This window comes from Stegodyphus dumicola, chromosome X2 (genome assembly GCF_044657685.1).
Source record: "Stegodyphus dumicola isolate Sdum_Otavi_A_Nest chromosome X2, ASM4465768v1".
Classification (NCBI taxonomy): Eukaryota; Metazoa; Arthropoda; class Arachnida; order Araneae; family Eresidae; genus Stegodyphus; species Stegodyphus dumicola.
Window position 1 is genome coordinate 116,086,230 of NC_140781.1, and position 21,388 is coordinate 116,107,617.

The 21,388-nt window shown below is 34.0% G+C and overlaps 2 protein-coding genes across 3 annotated transcripts in view; one reads left to right on the forward strand and one right to left on the reverse strand.

Moving 5' to 3' along the window:
* The window catches only part of LOC118197358 (regulating synaptic membrane exocytosis protein 2-like), a 376,040-nt gene extending 359,113 nt beyond the window's left edge, over positions 1 to 16,927 (forward strand). For both annotated transcript variants that reach the window (XM_085808856.1, XM_085808855.1), the window contains exons 19-21: positions 5,838 to 6,046; positions 10,743 to 10,882; positions 15,177 to 16,927. In XM_085808856.1, coding sequence (XP_085664982.1) covers positions 5,838 to 6,046; positions 10,743 to 10,882; positions 15,177 to 15,365 — 538 coding nt within the window. In that variant the 3' untranslated portion in view covers positions 15,366 to 16,927. The remainder of the gene's footprint in view (positions 1 to 5,837; positions 6,047 to 10,742; positions 10,883 to 15,176) is intronic.
* A 382-nt stretch (positions 16,928 to 17,309) lies between these two features.
* Oseg4 (intraflagellar transport protein Oseg4) overlaps positions 17,310 to 21,388 on the reverse strand; it is a 232,542-nt gene continuing 228,463 nt past the window's right edge. The window contains exon 32 of the mRNA XM_085809853.1: positions 17,310 to 20,191. Within this exon, the coding sequence (XP_085665979.1) occupies position 20,191 (1 nt within the window). The 3' untranslated portion in view covers positions 17,310 to 20,190. The remainder of the gene's footprint in view (positions 20,192 to 21,388) is intronic.

Consider the following 21,388-nt stretch of genomic DNA (forward strand, 5'->3'; position numbering starts at 1 on the left):
GAAAAAGGATGATTTGGTAGGGAAAAAAATAAAGATTGTGATTCTTCAAACTCAGGTTGTGCTAAATGTGTCATCATGTTTTTCCACTCCGTGCTACCTTCAGGCCACTACGGTCTTCTTGGTCATCTACGCAATATCGAAAGCTATTAAAAGTTCCAATGTTTTCATATTAAAATAAGTTAAAATATTACCATCAACAAATCATAAAACAACATAATTATTTATAATGCAAGGTTATTTTAAAACGTAATTTACTCAGTTTGGAGCATAATACCACTTCAACATCACTGCTGATGATATTCCATTCTTTTAGTGAAAATAGCACTAAACACTATTTCGTTTTACTGATAAGGGTTATTGAACTTCAAAGCACTTTGGATGTTTCCTCACTTTGGATGCTTCAATGCACTTTGGATGCTACTGAACATTAAAGCGTTTTCTTTTTAAGCGATGATCGGAAATGGAGAAATATTGTGAATATTCCAAGCGAGCAAGAATCATTAAACATATTTGACTACGTTGCGACACTGATTAAATGACCTTCATTCAAAACACTTTTTCTTCTCTTTCAATTTTTAAACCCGCAACCGCAAATACTCGATGACGTTCAAGGCATTTTTGAAAACGTTGGAAACGAATTTGATGATCCACTGGAATTAAGGCAACAGAGTTCGAAACCCATTGCGGAAATTTTAACCCGGTTAATCCCGTCGACTTTCTTAACATATTTGTTTAAAAGTTAATATTATGTTTTGTATTTTCAAAATTATATCTCTTATATTTTGCTGCTCTAATGCTTTTTCTTCCACCCTGCTTTCCCAACCTTTTTTGGGGGGGAGGACGGGGAATATGTAAGACATAACGAAATATGATAGCTGATTTAAAAAAATAATTGGCGACCTTAAAATTAACATTCTAGATTTGGTGATCTTCCCCTGAATTAATCTGTTCTCCCAAATTCCAGATTTTTCTATCTTACATAACGTTTTAATGCAGATATTGTCCAATCAAATTAATTGTAAACCAAAGCTTTCTCTAACTCGAACTGAAACTATCGACTCCCTCCCTTCTACCTTTGAGTTGCAGCGTTCTCTGTCGCATATGCTTTCCTGCTGACAAGATAATGTTGTACTTTAAATACGTAGAAGGAAACAACCTGCACTTTTTTACATATTTCGATATTGCGTAGATGGCCGAGAAGACCGTAGCGGCTTGAAGGTAGAGCCGAGTGGAAAAACATGATGACGCATTTAGCACAACTGAGCATAAAGAATCACAATCTTTATTTTATTTACTTTGTATATCAAATCATCCTTTTGCAGACAAGATATTTCTTAATTATAGTGGAATACAATAAGTTCCATTTTAAATGGCGTTATCTTAGGCAAATAAGTACCAGCATGGAAAAGCAGTGTCTTGCCAGCAGGGAAGCGTAAGCGAAAGAGAACGCTGCAACTCATAGGAAGAAGGGAGAGAATCGATTGTTTCAGTTCGAGTTAGAGAAAGTTTCGGTTTACAATTAATTTGATTGGAAAAGAGGTATCTGCATTAAAACTTTACGTAAGATAGAAAAATCTGGAATTTGGAAAAACAGATGAATTTAGGCGGAGATCACCAAATCTAGAATGTTAATTTTGATGTCGCGAATTATTTTTTAAAGCAGCTATCATATTTTATTATACCTTACATATCCCCTACTTCAAAAGAAAAGTTGGGATAGCAGGATGGAAGAAAAAGCATTAAAGCAGCAAAATATTAGAAACATAATTTTGAAAATACAAAACATAATATTAACTTTTAAACAAAAGTTATCATCGTAGAAGTCTGACTGATATTTTGACTCAGTTTGACATTTCACTGAAAGTCGTAGAATTTTAAATTCAATAAAAATTTTAAGCACTGTATTCTTTTAAAACAATTGCATATTTTAGAGTTCTGAGATAAGAATTTCCAATGAAATTGTGTAAGGATCTCGATGAAAAAATCTCCACAAGGTAAAAGTTCAAATTTTTTCACAAAGTAAATGTTCAAATAAAAATAGTTCAAATTTTTTGTTGACGAAAGTATTTCCATTATAATACAGACTGAGATGCCAACATTCATGTGAAAATATAATACTGAATTTATGATTAATTGAATAACTTCTTCCTATTGTAGATACAGATATTTAATACAACAGACAAATACAGTATAGTAACAAATACAGTATAGTAACATAGTATAATGCAATACTCAATAAAATAAGAATACTTTGACGATTACTTAGCATTTTCTCTCCAACAAAATCAGCGTACCATCGGGGATGCTTAAGTACAACAGATCAAAAAACCTCCGTTCCTTAGGAGAGGTAACTGGTTTTTAACATTGTACAATTATCAAAGTTTTTCTGTTTTTAAAATCTTTCATATTACTTAATAATAATACAACATTATGCAAACTTAAAACTGAAATTGAAGATAAACAACTTGTATAATCAAGTTAGAGTCTTTTTTTTAACCTGTCCGTACAATAAGAAGAAAGAAAATTTTTGTTTTAAAATTTGTGTGCGTGTGTGTGCTGTAGCACTACTGTGCTAAAATATGGTCAGAGGATCGTGACTGGTAAAGAAAATAGAAAAACCAATCACCAAGTCAATCTCATGACCAAAGTTGAATCTCCTAACAGAAAAGAAGAAATATTCAGGGGGATGTTAGGAGTATACCTAGGGGGGGGGCAGAGGGTGTGTGCTATTACTTCCTGTATCTTCCTTAAAGAGAGGATGCAAGGAGTAATACACATAGTGTGAAACCTAGTGTCGCATAAAATGAATAAAAACATTCGTCTTTTAATGAAAAATCTAGTATAAAATCCTGATTTTCACAATGTGTTCGAAGAAATTTTCCTCTCCTCATCTTCTGGGCTATGGGGAACGTATACAACAAATTTTGAACCGAAAAACTCTGGGAAGAAGGAAAGGCAGGATAGGAAAGGAGCTAGATTGGGAAAGGTCAAAATCGGGAAAAATAATTTGTCACAGTTAGGATTTAAGTCTAAATTAGATATTAAATGTCATGATCGGGAAAAAAATTTAATGCAGAAGTTTGGAAAATTAAAATAAGTTAATTATGGACAGAGATAGGAATTCTAATATTTCTAACAGTTAATTTAAATTCACTACCTGAACTGAAAGGTTTGAGTCTGGCTGAATGCACAATTTCCGATTTCTTTTTAATTAGAGTATTAGGCTTATAAGGTATTTCTCCCACTTCCCTAGCGTGCCTTCGTGGTGTAACGGTAGCACTCTGGGCCGTATTCCAGAGGTCCGTGGTTCGATTCCCGGCGAAGGCGGTTGCATATTTTTCATCTTTTCTGCTTCCAATTAACCTAATGTCTCTACAGGCTTATCAATTTCACAATTTCAAAAGTAACTTCAGAATATTGTTTTAAAATTTTGTAAGGGCCCGATCTACACATTTGGAGCTTTTATAGTACCTGCTTTTATAGCATTTGGAATCATTACATATATATATATATATAATGTGTCGCGTGCAGTTTCAATTGTCTGTTTCGGCGAAACGCGTGATGGAGTTAGCTTAGTTCGAGATGCATTAAAAAATATTTCCCCTGACGTGCCTTAATGAACTTCGAATTGGGCTATCTGCCATTTACCACTTCTTACTTTTTATTTTTAACTCGAATAATTAGTTAATACTTTTACTATGTTTTAAATATACCTTAATTAGTTTAGCATATTGCTTACTATTAGTATTGATTTTTACTTGTAAATAATCAAATGTTATGTTTTTCTCTTTTAACACATTTCATTGCTACTTATTTTGCTTATGTTAAAGTCTTCACGGAACCACAGTATTTCAGCGGCTTTTTAGCGTTGGTACTAGGATTTTTCTTTTAATTTTTTTTAATTTTGCAGCACAATGCGCAAAGTTTTTGACCATATAGGTCTTTTATCGTTTGTTCTTTCGGCTTTACTTTAAATTATATATATATACATATATTCGTGTCCAAAATTAAGAGAATTGGCAAATTATCTCTATTTTTATGAAACGCCTTGAACTAAAGATACTAGTGCCACCGAAGAATTATGCAAATATTCAGAATCAGATATGTAGGAGTACAAGTACATGTCTTCGGAGCTGTGATTGTGGAGGGGATGAAAGGGTACAAGAGGTAAGGAGTTTCCAACGATCTGTCTGCTCGTACTCCTTGTCGACATTCGCCGTGTCATGTGCCAGGTAAAATGATTAGCCACGAACGTATGAATGACAAAATGAGATAGAGAATTTTTGGAACATTGGAGGCAAGCCAATCACAATCATAGGAGACTGCAGAGCTCAATGTAACGCCCAGTGTCGTCTTCAGTATGTGTAAACAGTTTCAGGACATTGGATCCATATCAAGAAGACCTGAACAAGGTATACCAAGATCCAAAACGACGAATGAGGATTGATATTTGGTGCTCTCAAAGTAGCGACGCAGGACTGCTACAGCACTCACTTGAGCAATATGGTAAAACTGGAACCCGCGATCCAAGGTATACAGTTGCCGGAGGACTTCATGAGATAGGGCTGTGTGCCTGACGATCCGCTGTTTGAGTCTTGATCACTGCAGCACACAAAAGAGCGGATCAAGCATGATGGTGCAGAATAGCATGCGTCTTATAGCAGACTTCAGTGAAGCATCGTACTTTTTACAGATGAGTCGAGATTCAGCCTAAACACTGATTCTCCACCTGCCTGTATCTGGAGAGAGTTTTGGACACGATATCATTCCTCCCTCATCAGGGCAAAGAATCATTAGGATATTGAACCTGTGATGGTTTAGCCAGACATTTAGTTGCATGGCCGCTCACACCTGTATGTGTTTGACGAAGATTTCCTGACTGCCATGAGGTATAGGAAGGAGAGATTACAGCTTTATGATCAACTTTTCAGGGGCAAAGTTGTCCTAAGTTCCGGTTTATGGACGACAGCGCTCGTCTGCATGCAGGGGCGATGCAGGGTCCAGTATGCCATCACCTGTTAAGCTCAGCTGTTCGACGATTACCTGGAAAGTGAGGATACACACCGCATGGGTTGACATCTAGATTTCCTGGCCTCAACATTATAGAGCATGTCTAGGAAACGTTTGGGAGCGCAATACCATCTCACTATCTCTCTCCTAAAACCATCCTTCAGCTGAAAACCACTTTGCTGCAGGAGAGGGGTCGACTCTTCAGAGACTCTTCATCTGCGTCCTGTCTAGTATGCAGTCACGAAAAGCAACCTGTCTTTCTGAAAGAGGGGACCATTCCCCATATTAGACTCATTTTCAGCTCGATATTACAACGAAGATTTTGGGATTTTGGACATCCCTGTACTTCTTAGCTTTTCTGATAATCATGCATTCATAAAATTATTTTTGAATAGTACGTATCTTTCGCTGTAACATGCATTCATAAATATATTGTACATTCATAAATATGTTATATATTCATAAATATTCTATACAAGCGTACTCATACCAAATTTCATTAAAATCTGTCCATTAGTTTTTCAGAAATTCGATATAATGTGCAGTCTCTTAATTTTACACCCAAGTATATATATATATATGATATTCTGAATAGAATTATTTTTTGAAATTCACAGAGATATTTCCAAATTTCGAGAAGATATGGAATGGTATTTCGATGTTTAAATCTTGGATTTCCAGAGAAAATTTCAGTCTGTTCTGGAATTTTGTTCTAAAATCTTATTCTATTATGAATGCATTTTAAAATATTTAATACCTAGATATAAATAAATGAATTAAAATAGCAAATGTGAAATAGAGCTTTTCATTTCAAAATCTCTTTTTAGGTGGTTACCCTCTATCAGATTAGTGCCGGAAGGAGAATTTTCCAGCTTCATGGAAGGGTTAGGACCTGGTCAGTTAGTTGGACGACAAGGATTAGCTTCTCCTAGTTTAGGTGACATTCAATTAAGTTTAGGAGATAGAAAAGGTAATTTAGAAGTTGAAGTGATACGAGCTAAAGCCTTACAACCAAAACAAGGAAAAGTTCCCCCAGGTAAGATCACTTTCTTAAATATTGAGCATATAGTAAGATTAATCAACATGGAAATATACCAAAAACAGAAACCGATTATTTCATGCCAGTTTTAATTTGATAAGCATGGCAAATTTATATTTAACACATTGAGTGCCACGCGAATTTATAAAAGAAATTCTCATTAGGCCACGCGAGCAGCTTAGAAGTGGGCTGGTATCGTGGTATAACAATGCCAAGCGCACTTCCTAATATTTCTAGTTAAGAATTTTTTTTTTTTTTTTTTTTTTTTTTTTTTTTTTTACTTTTATATGCACTCACTTCTCTGTTGTTCTTGGTCCAGCGCAGACAAAAATGTTTCTTTAGCCTACAACGTGAAAATGTCAATTAAACCAGTTTAATGTCACCTCGCAAACTGCCAGGACAAAGACAGTCTATTTAGCAGTATTTGCAGCTATTACTAAGAAAACACGACACAAACTCCAAAAAAATTTGGAAAGTCTCTACAATGCGAAGATATTGTAAATTATGCTATGAAGAAATTGCGGCACAATTTGGTAAAGAAGTGGCCAGCAATTTCGCTAAATAAATTGCCACATTTTGTGATACCTGCGAATATCAACCGTTTTTAAATCTACTGTGTTTGAATAATGTTCATTAAAACAACGGGTTTTTTTTTTTTTTTTTTTTTTTACATTTTTTAGCGTATTTATCACTATCAATTATCGGAGACTGAGGCGGCCTGAACGGAAAGTTCAACGTCAGTTATCGGTGACTAATGTGGCACTCAACGTGTTAATCTGAAATGCTTTTGATTTTGATACAAGGGAATACGCCGGTTAGTAATAAAATCTGTTTTCAGACTCTCATAGGCAATTTTGAAAATTTGCTCATATTTGGAAAAAAAAGTAACATCAGTCTGCATTTCAGTGAATATACGTAGATAAGGTTACATAAATTATAGCACAAATACTTTGATAATTAACTCAAATAAGTTAGTTATCAAATGCTTACCTAATCTAGCAAGTTGCTTGCTAGATTAGGTAGGTAAGATTATGGCAAAAAAACTCGAGTGCTAACGCCTTGAAGAGAGGGATGTCTTCGAGGAGGACTTCTTAAAGGAACTGGCTGTATTCACATAACACGCGGGGAACCATGAATACTTCCATGCAAACAGCCCGTTGGCCAGAGTTCTCACTTGTGTCTATTAGTATTGAAAAATTTTAACGATCGTTATGTTTTTGCTGGGGTTTCTTGAACTAAGGCAGTCGAAAGATAAAAGTTGATCCCGGGAGAACGGGCTTGCTGCATGGTTGGTTTTCGTAGTTTTTTACATGAGGAGTGTGTCTATAATCCAGTCTTCCTCAGAAAGCCATCCCTTTTCCTTAAGCATTTCGAGGGATAAGAAGTTTTAAAGTGCGACGAAGTCTGAGAAAAAAGTTTGCTTTTGATAACTAAGGTGTTTATATATATATATATATATATATATATATATATATATAAAGTTTTATGGTGTGTGTTTATCTGTTTGTTTGTTTCATCTATAGGGCTTAACAGCTGATTTTAACTTATTGCCTTTCTTTGAGAATTAAACTATATTTTCCCCCCGAATAAAAGTAAGTTGAAGAAAGTGCAGATTGCACTTTTATTGAGAAACGAAGGAAGCGTTTTCTTTCATTGAGTCATGGTATTTAAGTTTCACTAAGTACAGTGCTGCAAATAAGAAGTTCTAAGTCAGAATTCTGTATTTTTATCACCATCATTAATTCTTTATTTTAATTTGAAAGAAAGTTTATTCCTAAAATTTAACTTTAGGAGAATAACGTATAAATTCATCTAGGTCAAATAATTTATAAAAACATCCAATAAAGAGTTCCATTTCACATGCATTAAAAAATAAAAGAAACTCTTGATTGCATTTTAAAATCATAAATCTATTTACATCTTTCAAAACATTATTCATATTTAACAGATTATATTTGGCATATAAAGAATGAATTTATATAAATTGTGAAAAGTCCCATTCCGAGTGGCATTCTTGAAGGCTAAATGGGGAAATGAAGAGAAATGAGACGTAAAAGGAGGCAAATATTGATGAAGAGATGTCGAGCGCAACAAAATTTTGCCAATACGATAAACTATGAATTAATTGGGGTAACACCAGGGACAAACGTTAGCTCACTTTAACTCAAAGTCACGGTTAATCTGAGGGCAGTTAAAAAATACACAAAAAAATAGAAATAGCCCATATTGTAATTAACAGAAAAATACTATCAATAATTTACCTGTACTTTCAAGTAACTTAATCTGGAGAACAAGTTAATTTAGTTTTGTAAATTAAATCAGTATTCAGAGTTAAGATAGCACAGTGTAAATAATTTGACTCCGCATCATTAGAAACGAAGGAACTAAGTTATAAATGATATTCAAGAACAGAGCAGTATTTTCAAAAAACTTGAACAGTATCATTGAGCTTAAACACGTGCGTAACTGCCGGTTACTAGTTTTGTTTTTGCTAGTGCATCGTTTTATAAATCCCAGATTACATGCAATTAAATTACATACTGTTGTGAATATAAAACACTCCTAGATAAGAAAATAAGAAACAAATTAAGAAAGGAAGATTGTTTCAGGGTAACGCTAATGCGACAGAACATAAATTAGGTTAGCACACAGGTTTGTATTTCAGTAGATATCTCTCATTACATGTCGGTATCTTATCTCTAAATTTTAATCTATAAAATTTTTCAATATAAATTAAACTTGCTTACTTGCCACCCTGCAGGTATTTAATGAATAGATATTTTTAAGTTTTGCCAAAAAATATTCCTTTGAATTTAAATAATTACACAAACCAGCCAAAATATTTAACCGAATATGATAAAAGTTATTCTTTTGAAGCCTCAACAGTTTTTATTCGAAAAGATATTTCATCTCGCTGAATGTTTGATGTTCTTAAATATATGGTACGAAGACTGCAAAAGAAAGTCCCTCGGTTTCTGTAAATTACGTACTATACATAATGTTACTCGTATGAATTTCACAAATTCAAACCGAAAATGCTCTCCTAAATTCATGTCCTGGTTCCATGGAAGTCAGGAAATTCCTTTCTATAATATTGAAACCATTCCTAAGCCTTATTTGAAGTTTGAAATAGCACGCTACTTGGCAGAAAAAAAAATTCCACCTCCACTAAAGAATGCAATTGCATAAATGAAAGCTACTTGAATGTCCATGAATTACGATAGGTGAGCTGCTAGAGTTTCCGAGTAGGGATTCACCGGGCTTTATGGAACTCCAAAAAGCATCATTCTCAAGCATTGTTCTTACTAAAGCGCCTTCAAAGAGTGACCTGCTCCTTATCAGAATCAATTAAATCTTCCACTTTTCTCACGTTACAGGGGAAAATGTACAGAATGAGAGAACTTCATTTCAGGTATCCACCGCATCCAGAGGAGTCTTTACGTGGTCTTTATTTTCCCAACTGTTGGTCGTAAGCATATACTTCATTTTGCAAAAATGCTTAAATGACGTAATGATTAAAGTTATCATATTTTTTCATTTAAAAAAAATAATTTTGTACAAAACACGGGATCTAACTTTTTATACGTTCTCTTGGTCCTTATAGTTAGGAAAATTCTATACTCGTCATAAAAAATAAAACGCACAGAATTTGACGTCTGTATGAGAAAAATTGACCGAGAAAATTAATTTAAGTTTGCAATGTTTGATGTTGATGTTTTCCTCTTAATGCCTTGAATGATATTTTTTGTGATTTACTAGTGTTTTTAAATTATAATTTTGTTACATTTGGTACGTCGATAGAATTTTCACACAAGTATTTTGTAAGTTTCCAAAATCTAAAGATGCGTAATTGATATTCCTATGAAGTTTTATTTAGAATCATAACCTGGTAATCGTATAAAAGAATTCACTAAACTACAGGTATTTTTTCGTTTAAAACTAAAATAAATAATATTATAAGTTGGTTGCATGCCAATACTGAAGGCTGCTGGTGTTTTCTAGAATGCGCATTATATAAGACCTCCATTTATAAACATATTTGCGTTGATCAGTATTTTTCATAATAATCTGTATGGAAATACTCGTCGCTTAATATCTTAACACCATTAAACCTTTTTCTAAACTGATATTTTATTTTTAGTTACGTACACATGCTAGCATTTCGCTTCTCAATTTGGGCATGGTCCCTAAATACGATTCCCAACTTTAATACTAATATAAATATATACTATAAATACTTGGTCAATTTTTGTCGTATGGGAATCAAACGTTTTGCATTTTATTTTTTACAAGAAGTATAAACTTCTCCTACATATCGGAGGATGGTATAAAAAAGAAAGATTTCGTAATTTGCAAAATTTGTTTCTTTATATTTCAAAATGCTAAAATATAAATCTTTGCATCATTTAAAATATTTCTGTAACTAGAAGCGCATATGTCTGCGACCGACGGCTGTGAAAATAAAGGCCGGGTGAGGACTTTTGTGGGCACGATGTAGATATGTGAGTATATCGTTTGTGACCTTTGGCAGTACTAAAACATAAATTTTCAGAAATTTTTGGCTGTCAGGTTATTGTTTAAATTAATTATTTTCATTAGCTTCTTAGATGCTCAGTTTTATAGTAAATTTCAGCATTAAAATGTTCTCATGCATCAAATGAAAATAATACAAAATGCCATTTTATATTTGTAGCGCCTTATGTTAAAGTGTACCTTGTTAAAGGCACAAAATGTATTGCTAAGAGAAAGACATCAATTGCAAGGAAGACGCTTGATCCTCTATATCAGCAAACATTAGTATTTCACGAAGATTACAGGAACTGTGTACTACAGGTAAGCATAAATTTCGAAATTCATCTTTTTATTATTCAATTTTTTAAGCTTTTCAAATTAAAGTGTATTCTTAACTATGCAATGCAAAACTAATTACCGTCGAGTTACAATTATTCTTACCTTAACATTTTCTATGAATAACGAATTCGTATATTTCCCCTCAAAACAGATTTACTTCTTAATGCAAATGTAGGCAACATATTACTGGAACAATTTTAGGCCAATCTGCATAATGTACACCTTCATCTAAATTAATTTAATAGCTTTTTAATAACATGTACTCTCCTATATTATACTTTTGTATTACTTAAATTAAACGAAAAATTAAAGAAAAGAACAAAAAGAAATTAACAACAAGCTAAATTTATTCGCATAGGCCCAAAAATAAAGCACTATGAATAACTAAAGTTTCGGATAGGTGGAAGCCGAATAACAGGAATTCTAGTACAATTTTAAAACAACTCTTACACATTGCAAGAGACAGCTTTGCGTACATACTTCATTTTCATTTTTACAACTAATTGTGCTAATTTCCAATGCACAGATAATAGTTATGCGCCAGCAAACTCATTTTTAAGTAGCTAATTTTATATATGTAATATTTCGCTTTTGGAAACATAAAAAATTTAACTGAAAACGGCCATCGAAACAAGCATCTATTAAAGATCTTATGAAGATGTAGAAAAAGAAATGTCCACGAAGTTGTATTCTTCTTATTATTATTATAAGGGCACAGCCCCGATCCTCTTAGCCGGCACAAGCCGGTCGTATGATCAAAAAATTGGACTGGCCAGAAAAAAAAAACAAATATAAGAAAAAAAAACTTATAAAGTCAAAAATCTAAGCCTCAGTACCGAATTCCAATTCTATCTTTGTTCGTATTTGTAATCTTCATTATTGTCTCTGCAGAATCTTTCAAATTTGAATAGTTCCTTTTAAAATCTTCCTTAAAATTCTTTCTATATTTCTCTTTTGCACTCCGGGTAAGCGTACATTCATCGACGAAGTGCTTGGCGTCCCCAAACTTATCACATATTAAGCATTTATCATTATTCTGTAGATGGAACCGATTAAAATAAGCCGGGAAACGCCCATGATTAGTCAGTACCTGATTTACATCAACATTATTTATAATATTCATATTCTTGTTTAACTTTATATTTTTCATAACTCTTTTTTCTTATTAGACGACTCCCAGCAAAAATTCCATTCTGTATAAAGCCAGTTTTCCATTTCAGCAATGGCCTTTTTTCTTGAATCTTGGATTTCAAAATTATCGGTCTCATCCTCAAATGCCGCTATTTTAGCAATAGTGTCCGTTCTTTCATTTCCGTCAAGTCCACTGTGTGCTTTACCCAGTGTTATTTAACAATATGTTTTCTTTCAGCCTTTTTAAACAAGTCTTTTATTTCATTAATCAGTCGATTTTTATGACCTGGTTGGGCGAATACCTAAAGCGCAGATAGGGCATTAGTATAAATATTTATAAAACGTCAAACTGTTAATTTTTTCCTAATCCAATTCAAAGCCTCTGTCAATGCGTATAGTTCTGCTTGATAAACAGAATTCATTGGTTTAAGTTTTATTCTCACATTGCCTATCTCCACTCCATGAAAATAAGTTACCACAACGCTACCCCCCCCCATCAATTCCAGAACCATCTGTAAAAACGTCTACTTCGCTGCCAGAAGTAAACTCAAAATCGTAAAATAATCCAAATCGTGTCATTGGGTGAATAATATCATCATTCTCTTGTTGAAAGGCTTTACTTATGAGTACTTTTTGTCCAATTTCAGTATCTATAATAAATTTATTGGCTAATAGAAACTCTTTGTAGTATGATTTGTATAAAATTGAAAAGGGCGGAACACCCGCAACGACTCAGGCATCTTTAGTCGAAACGGTTCTGAAGACTCTTGTAATGGCAAGCATACAGTCTTTCTGCAGGGTGTCCAATTTCATTCTAATCTTAAGTACCTCCTAAGCCCGGCAGCCCCAAGCTCCGACTTCATATATTACGGATGATATACTACTTTTTTAGGGGGGTCGATAATTTGCAAACACATTTGCACAAGCAAATTTACATGTATTAATATTCTTCTTATATGAGTGTAGTTTAAAAAAATCATTGCAATCGAGACAAGTATCTTACTAATTTATCAATTAGCAGAAAAAAAAGGAAGGGCGCGAAAGTTTAAGAAGCATCTCTCTTCTCCCCCTCTCAACCCAAATTTCCTTTTGACATTTACCTCTGTGAAGCCTTATGTAATGAACTCGCTACTGTGAGCATTTTATTTTGTAAATGCGGGGTGAATCAAAACATCTTTTTTAAAATTCATAAAAATTGTACAATTTGTCATGTAAGGATGCAGTCACATCCAAATTTTGCCAGGAATTCGAATTTCTCTGGCAGAAGGGGGAAAAATCTAATTATTGCAAAAAAATTTATAGTTAAGGATTTTAACGATAATGATTGTAAACTAAGTTTGGTTGATAAGAAACTGCTTCTGCCTGAAAAACGAATAAGTTGTTCCAGCTCTGCGATAGCTTTTTAGACAAAACAGTTGAAAACCTGCCGAAGCTCAGTGACTGTAATAGCACTATAATTCTCATGCGACATTTCGAAGAAACCGGAGGTTTAGCCACTCGAAGCAGCAGTAGCAGATCGTCATTGGTAGATTTTCGTGCAAATCGTGTAACCGGCACAAGTAGAGATTCTACCAGCACAATCAACGGAGCGGTGTTAAAGCAGCAATGCTTGGGAAACTGCGAGAACCACCGGTCTGTTGAGTTCTTCAACCTTGCGAATCTTGCATAATATGTTGCAACTGCATCTCCACAGTCTACCTGTGCTGGAGTCAAATGATAATTCATAAGTAGCAAGAATTCGCTGTATGCATTGAGAAAAGTTGCTAATAATCCACGATGGATTGTGAACAATCCTTGGGACAGATGAAAAACATTTTCCGCTACACAGAACTATTAATACCTGTAACTGTCAAATAACAGCAATGGACAGTCTTAGCGAATACGGCTTGTTCTTTTTTTGAAGAGCCATTGGCAGCAAGTAACACGAACATGTGCTCCATAACACACAAATTTACCTAAAATATTGTTGCTTCTTATGCCTTTATTCGGAAATCAACCCATTTGCATCAGGCCACTAGCCAAAAACAAAAAATTAAATTCAAAATTATATCACCAAAAAATTAAGACATAAAAATTTCACAATTAGAATGCTAAAAATCTTCACTGATTAGAGGCGAAACAATCGCGTGCTCAGGACATAAGATCTCTAGCCATACGATATAGCAGGAGAACATCACCACTATGCTATAACTTAAAGCGTCAAAGTCCAGACAGAGGAGCAAGTGTTGCTTGTTCATAGTGCCTATTTTACAAATACAGCATTGGATATTAGTCAATATGTCTATTTTGCTGAGATGTTCGGCTAAGCAGTCGTGCCCTGTACCCAGTCTGAAATTAGCCACTGCCTTTCTACGTGGCCTGCAACTGAATTCATTCCAATCATTCCTGATATTCTCCCAGAAGGTTACCTAAAATGTTTCAAGAGGAAGATTGTCTTGTTTGTGGGCACAAAGCCTCACAATGACTTTTTCTTTTCACCATCAGCATTACAGCTGGTCCACTGGGTTAGGTGTTCATCAACTTGGTGAATCACGTCGACGGAATTAAAAAAAAAGCTTGACTATATACAATACAATAAGGAATATTAGAGGATCCGGAACAAGGAGAGAAATCATATGATGAGGACACTGCTATTATAGTATAAGTTTGACATACATATATAAAAGAGTCAAGGTGTGAATACAAGTACAGATGTAAAATTGAACCAGTACAAATATTTAAGTATTACACATCAACCAGGAAGAATTTAAAATATTAAGTTAACAAGAATGTAAATGGATATACAGAATGGCTTGACACAGCTGAAAGTGTTATATGGTGTTAAACTAGTTACGAAGCATTAGAGTGCGGCTGGCAGTATTCATCACAAGTCTCGTCTCCTTGATAGTGAAGGTCCCACTGCATTCACTTCTGGTTTGCGACAAAAATCAGGTAAAGCGTTTTAATTTGAAGTACGAGAAAGGCTTCCATATCTGGTATTCTATGAGTGATGTTCTATTCTTGATGTTTCTATGCCTAGTGAAAAAATTTAAAATATTTTTTCTCTTCCAGGTCACTGCTTCTATATCTGATATTCTATGAGTGATGTTCTATGTTGATATTTCTATGCCTCATGAAAAATGTTAAAATTTTTTTTCTCTTCCAGGTCACTGTTTGGGGAGATTACGGACGAATAGAGAAAAAAGTGTTCATGGGTGTAGCCCAAATTATGTTAGACGAATTGGACCTTTCTAATTATGTGATTGCTTGGTATAAACTATTTCACGAGTCATCACTGATTAACCTCTCAGCTGGCGTGCCACAAACTATGGTATCAGTGGATAGCTTTGGCTGACTACAGCATGCCTTAGCCTTTTCTACTGCAGATCGGACATTACAAAGTGCCACTTGTGCTGCCGGGTGAATGACAGCCCAGCAGTTTACGAATCCATGAAGTCTTATGCACAGAAGCCCGTACCGTCATTTCCAGTGGGAAGAGTGCCTGAAATGTTACGTCAAATATATAAATATTCCTCATCATGACTTTCCTATTCTCCAAAAACAAATATTCATATTTTATATTCTCTTCCACAGTGCAAACTCATTGTGCACGTTTGCTGCGTATGGTTTACTCAGGACTTCACTGATGTATAGGGGTCCACGGGAATAAAAATCAAATTGACCCATTTAAAATCTCATCAAACAATGCCAAAGCTCCAATTTCAAAAATTTATTGCCAAAAGAACAAAGTTGTGTCGCTATCTCCAGCGTAGAAGGATGGTCTTGTTCACTGCTTGAACAATGCATTTGGTAATGTTGCCAACACATTTCAGGCCATTATTTCTAACAGCAGTTTTGTGACTTAGTATTATCAATCTAGATATGAAGAGAAAATAATTTTTCCTCTATTTTCTTTTTCCCTTTTTTATACACTCTCGTAAGTGAAAGAAATATGTGCTAGTTTAAAATGAAAATAGAAATGGTAAATAACAGTAGACAGTAAAATGCACTAATCTTTTTAATAAAATTTAAGATATTTGCAGATAAGTGCAAATTTTTTTTTTGAAGAGCTCGATATTTTTATTGAATGGATATCAAGGTCTACACATCTAGGCACTGCAGACAACGATCATCCCATATATGCTTAAAGAAATGGCGTACACGTTAATTTTATGTAATGGTGACTGCATTAATTTAAGTTATGAAAGAACTGAAATCTTTTGTAATTATTTTTGACAAACATTATAAAAAACGTATATATCATATCTCAGGTCTTAAAGTTAGATCTTATATCATGTAAATTTAGTTTCAACTTTGTAGCAAATTACTTAGTGTGTAAAAAGAATTTTTAAGATTATGATTTATCATTTTCTCCAAAAATGAAAAGAAAAAAATTGTTTTTCTCGTACTGTATGAAATTTTCACGTATACATAATTTTTAACATCTTTGTTGTGTTTTAAAGATTTACATTTTGTAAGAGTGTCTGATTCAAAGACTAAGGAATCATGCCTTGTATATGTTTGTAATGAAACTCAGAAATCTTGAGAAAGATTTGGGGAGTTAAAAAATCAATAAAAACAGGAAAAAAACAGAAAAAATTAAGAAAAACTGATAATTAACTGTGAATATATCTGTACAAGCTCATTGTAGCTACAGTATCATATCATGTTAACATTTTTTTCATTGAATATTATTATATATAAAGCGACTGCAGTTGTAACATTTGTCGGTACAGCTTTTTTGGCTGTTGTCTTCAAGAAGTTTGTTATACGCTTACATTTTAAAAAAAGTATGTTATTGATAAGTTTTGATGATTACAATAATTCTCTATTATAATCATCATATCAATAATGCATGCTACTACATCGATTATTACAATTATTCTACTAAACATAATTAAATTTTCGTATTCATCACTTTAAGATTCTGTGTTTTTATTCTTGTGTAGCCTACATTTTATGCCATATGATTATAAAATACTAATCACATTAATGAAGCATGAATTCTAAGCATATCGTTAGAGAGTGATATGTAAAAGATATGATGTAAAATGTACTTTCCAATGTTAGAGGAACAGAAAAACAAATAATTCAGTTGAAAAATCAATTCAAAACACTTAAATCTTCATTCCAATTAACTCAATGTTGGTACAGCAATCATGTATGCATTTTTAAAAGCATCAACTTTTAATCATCAGTATGAAGCTCATCTCGCAAAACTGAAATTTACCTTTCGACAAATTAAATCTGATATTTTTATTTCCGTAATAAAGCACAAGAAAGTCAAAATTTGTATTTGCAAATTAAATTTATTCAAAATTAAGAGCTCGGGTGCTTTGAGCATGTTAAAAGTATAATAAGTTTAATATAAATATTTAATGTATTAAAGCCATGGAAAATATACTTTTTATACTTAAAACGAAAAGCATATATGTACATGGTGTTTACAGTCCAAGTTATGAAAAATTAAAAGCGTTAATCTTTCAAAACCCTTTTATTTAATTAAAATTCCCAAGTTTTTTGTTGAGAGATTGCAACAATACTGAACTGCAAAGAGAATGTAAAATCAATTTAACCTGATATATTTAATCGCTGGAAATGCGATAATCTGAGCGAGTAACTGTATTTTCCTACCATTAATTATGGATTTTATATGAGGATGTAATACAAATTCCTTTGGCTGATAAATTTAACAAATTAGTGATGTAAACAGCTAGGTTTCCTTAAAAATGATTAAATTTATATTTTTATAAGCTAACAAAGCTATTCTGTATTAGCCCTCTTGGCATTTTTTAGCAGTATTGCTTTCCATTTTGCTCATTTAGCGTAAAGAATGGTCATTCAAATAACAATATTAAATTGATCATTACCAGCACAAACATTGGGATAATAATTTTTCAAATCCTTGTTTTTCACAGAAGGTATGGAATCTCGTTTCCTTAGATCTTCATGATATTTTTTCGATTGAGCTGAAAGGGGACTCTTCTCCTGCTACGCTGATGTAAGAAATTATGTGAGACTAAAAGTACTGAGAGTATCCCTGATGATATTATTCATGTACCTGGGCCTTCTTAAGTTAACAAGATTCCAAATTATCCAAAATCATGATAAACCATTTCTACCAGAAAACTCAAACAGCAAAGGAAAACCCAAATTACTACTGCCGATACTCAACTATGCCCAATATTCCAGCCTCCAAAAAGGCTACAGTACAAACATAAAAACCACCTTCACTGAAATCTGATAGATTTACGAGTATCCCACAAGTCAACAATAAGGTTTTCCAAGCTGAGCATACATTTTCCAGGCGATAAAGCCTGGAAATTATCAGAGTTACTCACTCACTTTCCAGACTAGTTGAAATGAAGGCAGAATATTCAGCAACAGAGGGAAAACTGCCAAAGCTATTGAGAATGCTTCTTTGGCAGGGGTTTACACTGAGAGAAATTTCTGCTAGACATTTCTCTACGCAGCACTGAGTTCCAAAGATATTTCTAATTGTATTCACTGTCCCTGTCAGGTAAAGCAGACAAGATGGCAAATGTATTACATTTTCTCTATATAAGACACAGTGAAGGAAGCAGTTCTACTTGGTACAGGATGAAAAACTTGCGATATCGTTAATAACCAAACAGACAGAAAATCCGAAAAATCAAGTTACTGCTTTAATCCAATGATCAGTTATCTGTGGAAATGCCTTAAAGTATGATTAACTCCCGATTTGTGAAGAATAAGACCAGTTCACAGCATCACAGTAATTTCTGGCTAAGCATATCCACATATAATAATATCTTTATAAAAATAAAGATATTCGAATCGGCAATGTAAAATCTCTGTCTAAAAATGAGCTTCTCGATTTCCACTATTTTATACGAACAACATGACAAAGAAATTCGGTTCCTCTATTTTATAAAAGTAGCTTAAGCAGAGGTTTACCATAGAACTCTAATATTTCGAATTAGAGTTACTTCTTTACTGGTAGATCCACCCTACACACACACATACATACACACACCTTAGAAGAATAAACCACTAAACGCTCGGTTAACATGCTTCAAAAATTAAATTTATTTGAAAATTACTTTCTGTATCACAAAACACTGGACGCTAGTGGTTTGTATACTAGTTGCCAAAGAAGAAATAGACAATATGAAGGACAAATTCAAATGACTCTAACAGAATAATAAAATTCTCCAACAGAAATAATTCATATTTTCAAATTGGGAAACCGTTTTGATCACATTTTTTGCATTTCAATCAAATACTAGTTAATTTTTTCCCCTTAAAAATAAAATATTTAGGAATGGTATTCGATGGCTTACATCCCTTTCACATGCGCTTTATCTAAGGGAAGATGCCTCTGAAACTTTGAGAATCTTATCGAATACGTCCGTGGAGAAATTTCTGCTTGAATTATGTGTGTTTACAAAGCTTTCACATGATCCGCACTAAATTCAGACGTCTGTCAATGGGCATGAAAACCAGTATCGATATTCCAATCAAGCTAGGTTTTCACGTATACCATTTGGTAGATTTTGAGCTAGTTCGATGTTTGGCAGACACGACATAGATAGCGTAAATGCCAATGCAATAAAATGATTCGAAAGTTAATTAATTAATTATCTATTCGAAGTTGAAAAAAAATGAGCCGGTAGCGTTACATACAAATATCATTCAATGAGCATAACTACACACTATAATTTTCTATGGATCCTCAGCTATGATCAGGTAGGCTCTCCTTTTGTATGCAATTACGATAAAACATATATTTCGAGTTTTGTAAAACAATAAATGATGCTTGTTCTACGCTTTCATTGATATTCATCATGATTTATCATATATGCTTCTAAACAACAGAACAAATTTTATCTATTCCGATTTACAAGAAGTTCTGAATGTAGTGCAAGATTCTTTTGTTGTGGTAATTCTCTGGCTGTTAAAGGGTCTAAAGAAGAACGAAAGTCGTTGGAATCAACGTTAGCTGTCTTCTTTATTGTTCGCACAATTTATTGTACGCACTGAATGTTCGCATATCGAAATCCACTGATATATGTCCGTAGGCTTCGTAGCAAATAACTGCTATGAAGTGTTACCTTATATACGAATATAACCGTCAGTTCTTGACACTAAAATAATGGTCCAGGAAAACACTTCCATCGGTGTCTTGTTGGACTTTCAAATCTGCAATAAACAGCAAAGCATTAATTAAGAATGAAATACCAGAACATAAAAATTACTAGGACGGCGTTTTTTTATCTTTTTTCCGGATGCCACATAAGATTCATTCATTACCCCCTCCTGAAAGGAGACAAAACACCGATCTGTTGAAACTATAATATTCCTCTGTCGATGCAACATACACTTGTGCGTAAAATTGTGAAAATTTGCACATTATGCCGTATTTCTGAAAAACTGATGGACCAATCTTAATGAAATTTGTTTACGAATATACATTATGAAAAGAAGATGACAAGACCCATTCAAAAGTCATTTTTTACGCACGAAAGATAATCACTAAAGTTCACAGTGCATGGATGTCCAAAATCCATGCCCAATCCCGTTATCGTCCCGGCATGTGGACAAGGGCTGTCGTACACTAACAGGAACCCAGGACCAACTGCGCCCCCTAAAAAGTCGAACATTTCTAAATTTCTGTATACCTCATAGTAGTCGCGGAACTTTTGTTAAACGCATGCAGAGGTGCGCAGCCGTGCAACATAATATTTCCCCAAACCATTACGCCTTCCCCACAGTAATAATTCTCTTCTTTGATGAGGGAGGGATGGTATCGTGTTCAAAACTCTCTCCAGATACAGGTAGGCGGAGAATCAGTGTTTAGGCTGAATCTCGACTCATCTGTAAAATGTACAATGCTTCATTGAAATCTGGTACGCATGTTATTCTGTACCATCATGCTTAATGCGTTTTCTCGTGTGCTGCAGTGAGCAGAACGGAAACAGTAAGTCATCAGGCACACAACCCTATCTCATGAAGCCTTCCACCAACTGTATCCGTCATTCTCCGGTTCCAGTTTCAGCAGGAGTGCTGTAGCAGTCCCGCCTCGCCGCGTTGAAAGCACCAAATAACGATCCTCATTCGTCGTTCTGGATTTTGGTCTACCTTGTCCAGGTCTTATTGATATAGACTTAGTATCCTGAAACTATTTCCATATATTTTTGAAGACTGGAAGACGATACTGCGCGTTAGTTACACTGAGCTCTGTAGCCACCTGTGCTTGTGATTGGCCTGGCTCCAGTCTACCGACAACTCTCCATCTCATTTTGTGATCACATTTTCGTGGCTATTCATTTTACCTGTTACCTTATAAAACTTCCCAACCCTTCCGAGAAAGACAGCGAACGCAGTGAAGGATTACGA